The sequence below is a fragment of the Vicia villosa genome, linkage group LG3 (assembly GCF_029867415.1).
Source record: "Vicia villosa cultivar HV-30 ecotype Madison, WI linkage group LG3, Vvil1.0, whole genome shotgun sequence".
Lineage (NCBI taxonomy): Eukaryota > Viridiplantae > Streptophyta > Magnoliopsida > Fabales > Fabaceae > Vicia > Vicia villosa.
In genome coordinates this window covers 19,287,903-19,295,019 of record NC_081182.1, presented here as the reverse complement: position 1 = coordinate 19,295,019, position 7,117 = coordinate 19,287,903, and the positions used below count along the sequence as shown (strand labels likewise).

At 37.4% G+C, this 7,117-nt stretch overlaps 1 protein-coding gene across 1 annotated transcript; it reads left to right on the top strand.

The window, feature by feature from the left end:
- The first annotated feature begins 663 nt into the window (after positions 1-663).
- On the top strand, positions 664-6,551 carry LOC131657667 (uncharacterized). The gene is made up of 7 exons (XM_058927037.1): positions 664-1,693; positions 1,805-2,246; positions 2,329-3,245; positions 3,353-4,573; positions 4,728-4,935; positions 5,029-5,885; positions 5,974-6,551. The coding sequence occupies exons 1-7, from the start codon at positions 664-666 to the stop codon at positions 6,549-6,551; spliced, it is 5,253 nt and encodes a 1,750-aa protein (XP_058783020.1).
- The last annotated feature ends 566 nt before the right edge of the window (positions 6,552-7,117 follow it).

The window sequence follows — 7,117 nt, the reverse complement described above, 5'->3', positions numbered from 1 at the left end:
TTCAATGTCATTAAACCGAAGCCACAACATATTTTAGTACACATGACTTTTTATTGGCCCACCGAAATTTTTCATTTCAATATTGATATTATTACACACTTAACCTGCAGTTTTGAGTGTTGTACAAGCTAGGGACAGCTACTTGATTAAAACTTTTAAACATCATTGCAAAAAAATTGTAGGAAAAAATAGCTGGCTTGTGTTAATACTCTTAACAAAACTACACACTACTTCCTTTTTTATGCAGCCTATTCCTACTTTTATGCAGTCTAAAACTTACAACCATTCCCGGATACCAATGACAACTTCTACTATTCTTTTCATTTTTCCTTTATTTTATATTCAATTTTGTTTTACTAAATTAACTTTTGTAACAATATATGATTGGAATTATTCTTATTACAACATCCATTTTGAATAAAAAAACATGACTGCTATGCTCCTTTGTCAACTTTGTGGTTACACTTATCATAAGGTACAGTAGCTAATACAAGTTACAACACACCAAATAGATAAATGCACTGTCGTGAATCTCTATCAATCACCATCTTGGAACAACCATTTCATATAGTTTTAATCTTAAACTAATTGTTCTCCACAATAACTCTTTTCTTCTACCTTTTGTTTTTTCTCATAACTTTGTTTGCTACCTGCACTATACGCATGCATCCTTCAAGTGATGACTGCAACGAAACACCGGTGTCTCAGGAGAGAAAGCGAAGGAGACTAAGTATGGCTAGCACATATTTATCCACAACTGGTGAGAACAAGGAAAATATCAACCCAACAAACACAACTGCTAAATCAGTAACAGGTGTTTCTTTCAACGCTCCACCCCTTCTCACTATTAAGGCAAAAACCTCAATAAATCCACTCCATACTGGACTGTCTGAACCACGTGACAACCTAAGAAAAACGTTGAAGAGAGCAAGAGGTAATCTTCAAGAAATTGTGAATGTCAACAATATGTTCAGTCAGCCGCAAGCTACAATGGCATCAATAACATGTATACCTGGCGGAATGGTCTCCACAGCTGGTGAGAACAAGGAAAATATCAACCCAACAGACATGAATGCTCAATCAATAACACATGTTTCTTTCAATACTCCACCACTTCAACGGAATCCATCAAGAACTTCAACCAATCCACTTCATACTACGTCGTCTGAACGACGTAACAACCTAAGAAACACTTTGAAGAGAGCAAGAGGTAATCTTCAAGATGGAGTCAATGGAAACAACATGATTAATCCTCCGCAACCTTCTCCAAATGATTGTCCTAATGCTCAATTTAATACTCCTGTTTCATTCAATTATGCACCCCATCAATGTCCTCCGTCAAGTTCAAGAACAAATCCACTGCATACCCGCTCCTCTGAACGTCATCACAACATAAGAAATCCTTTTAAAAGAGCAAGAACTGGATTTCAACATGGAGCAAACCTTATCAACATGTTCAACTCTGCACAACCTTCTCAACACGAGAATCCAAATATAGAGCGTTCACATAACCATGTTGCACCAACTTCAACCCCTGCAATGATGCCATCAATATACCCTCCCAACTCATTCCACCATGGAGATTCTACAGATGACAATTCAAACAATTCTGATTCCGACAACTCTGTTGAAAACGACTCTGACTTGGATGATTGTGAAATACCTGTTGCTTTAGGAAATCCGAATAACCAGGGTATAAGACTTTTCAATACCACCACTATAGTTATTAACAACTTCATCTGCATTTCTAAATAGCTACTGAGTTTAATCTTATACTTTATTTAATTTTTAATGTTACATGCAGAATTTCTGGATATCGGTGATCCGGTATGGGAATGCCAACACTGTGGTGCGTTGATGTGGTATCAAGAACGTAAAGATAAGTCCAGACATACAACTGTGCCAAAGTTTCCACTGTGTTGCAAAGGAGGGAAAATTGTCCTTGATATGTTACAAACGCCGCCACCTGTATTAAATAAGCTTTTGTTTCGTCACAATCATCCAGACGCCAAGAACTTTCAACAAAGCATACGAACATACAACGCCATGTTTTCGTTTACATCACCGGGGATGAAATTTGACACTACACATTCCACCGGGGCAGGTCCTCCTACATTACGATTACATGGTCAGACGTGCCACCGAATCGGTAGTTTGTTACCTGCAGAAGGATCAACTCCCAAGTATGCTCAACTATATATCTTTGACACTGACAATGAGGTCGATAACAGAATGAAGTGTTTCAAGTACGACAATTTGATTCATCTATCAAAACTTTGCATCCCTTTTACTTTTCATTTGTTCTAATTTTATCTGTGCTTTCCATAGGGACAATACAAATATAGATAAGAATATAGTTACACAGTTGAAGTTGATGTTGGATGAGTACAACCCTCATGCTAAAGCTTTCAGGATGGCAAGGGATATGATGAAACAAACTGGTTACCAAGAAGTGAAGCTAAAGCTTATTGCTGACAGATCTGAGGAAGGTCGTGTTTATAACCACCCTACCGTGTCTGAAGTTGCTGCTCTAATCGTTGGGGATATTGATTCTGGATCTAAGAGAGACATCATAGTTCAACATCGTGATGGAAAATTACAGAGAATTGATGAGTTCCACAAAAGTTACCTTGCGTACCAATACCCTTTGATCTTCCCTTATGGGGAAGATGGTTATAGACCAAACATACTGCACAAATATAAACATGAACAACTTATAACCAGGAAAAATCGTCAAACAGTAAAACAATGGTTATGTTTTCGATTACAAGAACGGACTGAAGAGGCTAAAACCTTACTGCATTCCAGAAGACTCCTGCAACAGTTTTTAGTTGATGGCTTCACAATGATGGAGACTGAACGTCTAAACTGGTTGAGGAAAAACCAATCCAAACTTCGAGTCGGTAAATACCAGAAGCTTAATGATCAATCCCAGCAACAACATCCTAATCAAAGGCACAAACGTGGTAGACGTATTGTATTGCCTTCGTCATTTGTCGGATCTAAGCGATTCATGGATCAGCTCTATTTTGATGGAATGGCTATTTCAAGTGCACTCGGCTTTCCAGATTTATTCATCACTTTTACGTGCAACCCAAATTGGCCGGAAATAACTAGATTACTTAGCAAAAGCAATTTGAAGCCGCATGATCGACCCGATATTGTTTCTAAAGTGTTCAAGATAAAGTTTGATGAAATGATGGCTGATTTAACAAAACGACATGTTCTTGGCAGAGTGTTAGCATGTAAGTGTTCTACTTCTGATACTATCATGGAATTACAACGTTTCAAAGATGTATTTAACTACTGTACATGTATTATTCATATTCACTACCGATTTTTATTGTTACAGTCATATACACTATTGAATTCCAAAAAAGAGGGCTTCCACATGCTCACATTCTTCTATTCCTGCATCCACAAAGTAGGTACCCGACACCGTCCGACATTGACAACATCATATCTGCTGAAATTCCTGACCCTCAGCTTCATCCAAGACTGTATAACCTGGTAAAAGCACACATGATGCATGGTCCTTGCGGTCTTGCACGACCTATTTCTACTTGCATGAAAAACAGAAAATGCTCTAAGTTTTTCCCCAAGAAATACAATGAAGAAACCATTGTAGATCACGACGGTTATCCAGTTTACAAGAGGAGTTCAAAGTCACACAGCATTGTAAAAAATGGTATAACTTTGGACAATAGGTTTGTGGTTCCATATAATACACGGTTACTTCTAAAGTATCAAGCTCACATCAATATGGAATGGTGTAACCAAAGCACTTCAATTAAATACCTGTTCAAGTATATCAACAAAGGATATGATCGGATAACGGCATCCGTCGTTCCTTCCAAAAGCTCATCGTCTGTTGATCCTGATACGGTTGATGAAATCAAGGAATACCTTGATTGTAGGTACGTCTCACCCAGCGAGGCATGCTGGAGGATCTTTTCCTACAAAATACATGGAAGAAAGCCAGCTGTGGAACGCATGTTTTACCATCTAATTGGTGAGAAAGCTGTTTACTATACCGATCATGAAAGAATGGAGAACGTACTAGAGAAAGCAAGTGTAACAGAATCAATGTTCAGTTCATGGTTGATTGCTAACGGACAGTATGAAGAAGCTTCTCAATTAACTTATGGACAATTTGTTTCAAAATTTGTCTACGATAAGAAGAAGAGAACATGGAAGCCCCGCAAAAAAGGATTTACCATTGGCCGCCTAATTTGGGTTCCACCCACTACAGGAGAATTATATTATCTTAGGATGATGCTCACTATTGTCAAAGGACCGAAAACTTACGAAGATATCCGAAAGGTTGGTGATACACAATATCATTCATTTCGTGATGCATGCTTTGCAATGGGTTTCCTTACGGATGATAGGGAATATATCAGTGCAATTATAGAAGCAAGTGTTTGGGGTTCTGGACATTTTCTTCGGAAATTATTCGTCATTATGCTGTTGTCGGGTGCGGTAAGTAGACCTGCGCACTTATGGAATGAAACATGGAAATGCCTTTCTGACGGAGTTTTACACCATCAGCGCATTTTAGCCAATAATCCAGGTATGTCAAATTCAAATATGTCTTACTTGAAACTCATGTTATGCACCACTATCTTAGCGCCTGTTATTCTATTTCCAGTATCGGTTAACGTAATACATGCAGTGTCTTACATACATCACTCATCACATTTATTTGAATTTATGTCGTGTCTCAGAGCTGGAACTGAGTGAAGATGATGTTAAGAATCTAACTCTAACAGAAATTGAAATCTTACTCCAAGCTAATAGGAGAACACTTGGTGACTTCAAGCCGATTCCATATCCAGACGGTTATGTTCTTGAACAACTAGGAAACAAACTTATATATGAAGAAAGAAGCTACAATGTTGCGGTTATGAAGTCTGAATTCCAATCACTTTACAAAGCTCTAACAGGTATTTATCTCAATATGGCTACTTTGTTAAATTTATTACTACTGTTTTTTTAGTTTAACTTCTTGAAACATATATTCACAGCTGAACAACGTGGGATCTATGATGAAATCATGATGGCGGTAGAGAATCAAAAGGGAGGAGTTTTTTTCTTGCATGGCTATGGGGGTACGGGCAAAACTTACATGTGGAAAACACTTGCAACGTCTTTGAGGTCAAAACATGAAATTGTATTAACTGTTGCTTCAAGCGGAATAGCGTCTTTATTGTTACCCGGAGGTAGAACAACACATTCTAAGTTCAAACTTCCTGTACCAACTTTAGAAAATTCTACTTGCAACATTGACTATGATGATGACTACGGCGAACTACTACAGCAAAGTAAGTTGATAATTTGGGACGAGGCCCCGATGGCAAGTAAATTTTGTTTTGAAGCCCTGGATAAAACTTTGAGGGATGTAATGAGTACGTACGGTAACTCTGAGAAGGTGTTTGGTGGTAAGGTTGTCGTCTTTGGCGGAGATTTCAGACAAATATTACCTGTTATCCCTAGAGGCAGTCGATCGGATATTGTTCACTCTACAATCAATGCATCTTACATTTGGGAAACAGTTAAGGTATTAACTTTAACTAAAAATATGCGATTGCAAGGAGGTCAATCTGATCAAGAGAAGAAAGATATTGCAGATTTTTCCAACTGGCTTCTAAAACTAGGTGAGGGCAGGATAGCCGAACCAAATGATGGTTATGCCGACATTGAAATTCCGAAGGAGATTTTAATTGAAGATTTTCAAGACCCTATTGTTGCTATTGTGGAAAGTACTTATCCTTCTTTCTTGGATAATTACCAATCATACGATTACCTCAAAAGTAGGGCTATTTTAGCATCAACCATTGATGTTGTTGATCAAATAAATAATCACATACTTAACTTGATGCCAGGTATGTCTATGTCGGCATAAATTATTTATTATTTTGGAAGAGAGATAATATAACATCAATTTGACCTAACAAAGTTACTTTTCCACAGGAGAATCAAAGGAATATTATAGTTCTAACACAGTCGACCGGTCAGAAATTCATGACAGTAGCGTCCTTCAAGTCCTAACTCCTGAATTTCTCAGCTCATTGCGAACTTCTGGATTGCCAAACCATCAAATAACATTAAAAGTTGGATGCCCAATTATGCTTATGCGAAACATTGATCAATCCGAGGGTTTGTGCAACGGTACTAGGTTAATTGTTACCAAAATGGCAAATCACGTAATTGAAGCTCAAATAATGGGGGGAAAAGGACATGGCAAACTTACGTACATTCCAAGGATGGATATGTCACCATCCCAATCACCTTGGCCTTTCAAGTTGAGTAGGAGACAATTCCCAATCATTGTATCTTACGCAATGACAATTAACAAATCACAAGGACAATCGTTGGACTCGGTTGGATTATATATTCCTAAAGATGTCTTTAGTCATGGCCAATTATACGTGGCCATATCAAGAGTGACAAGTAAAAAAGGAATAAAGATTTTGATTCACGACGAAAACAACAAGCCAAAGTCGTCTACCGCAAACGTCGTTTACAAAGAGGTCTTCGCCAATATATAAATGGTAACTGTTTATACCATCCCTTCCTCATTTTATTCCTCTCAACTATTGCATATGTAATTTATTTTTCCACACAAAATAAATTTGATTCACACTTTCAATTTACATATTACTAAATGTTGCAAGGAAATATGTTATTGACAGCATGGAGTTATTTTATCACCAGCAAGGATTCAACATGATTGACTTTAACAGTTTTAAATCTTCATGGCCTTTAATTCTGGAAGACTTGATGCAGCAGCGGCTTGTGGTGGCCAACCCATGTATTGATCCAATTTTTGTTAACAGCTACAATGAAGTCATCAAATTGACGTTGCGGTGTTTTCGCGTAAGTAAAAAAAACAGCTGCTGCATGTTGACTTATTTAGTACTATCATCCTTTAAATGTTCTGTTTTATTTAAGTAACTTTTAATTGTAATTTGGTTTTTCAAATGGCATTGTTCTTTTTTTTTTTTTTTTCATTCTGTTCCTTTAAGCTCAACAAAATAAGCACTTCCTATGAGAGGGCTAGATCAGATATGATAATTAGTGGGGCAAGAGAAGACATTTTTCAAATGATGCATAT

Bases quoted from the DNA above. Each gene is read 5' to 3' on its own strand.
- LOC131657667 (XM_058927037.1), top strand. From the start codon at position 664: ATGCATCCTTCAAGTGATGACTGCAACGAAACACCGGTGTCTCAGGAG. The intron at 1,694-1,804 runs GTATAAGACTTT...TGTTACATGCAG, and splicing joins AGGAAATCCGAATAACCAGG to AATTTCTGGATATCGGTGAT. The intron at 4,936-5,028 runs AGCTCTAACAGG...TATATTCACAGC, and splicing joins GAATTCCAATCACTTTACAA to TGAACAACGTGGGATCTATG.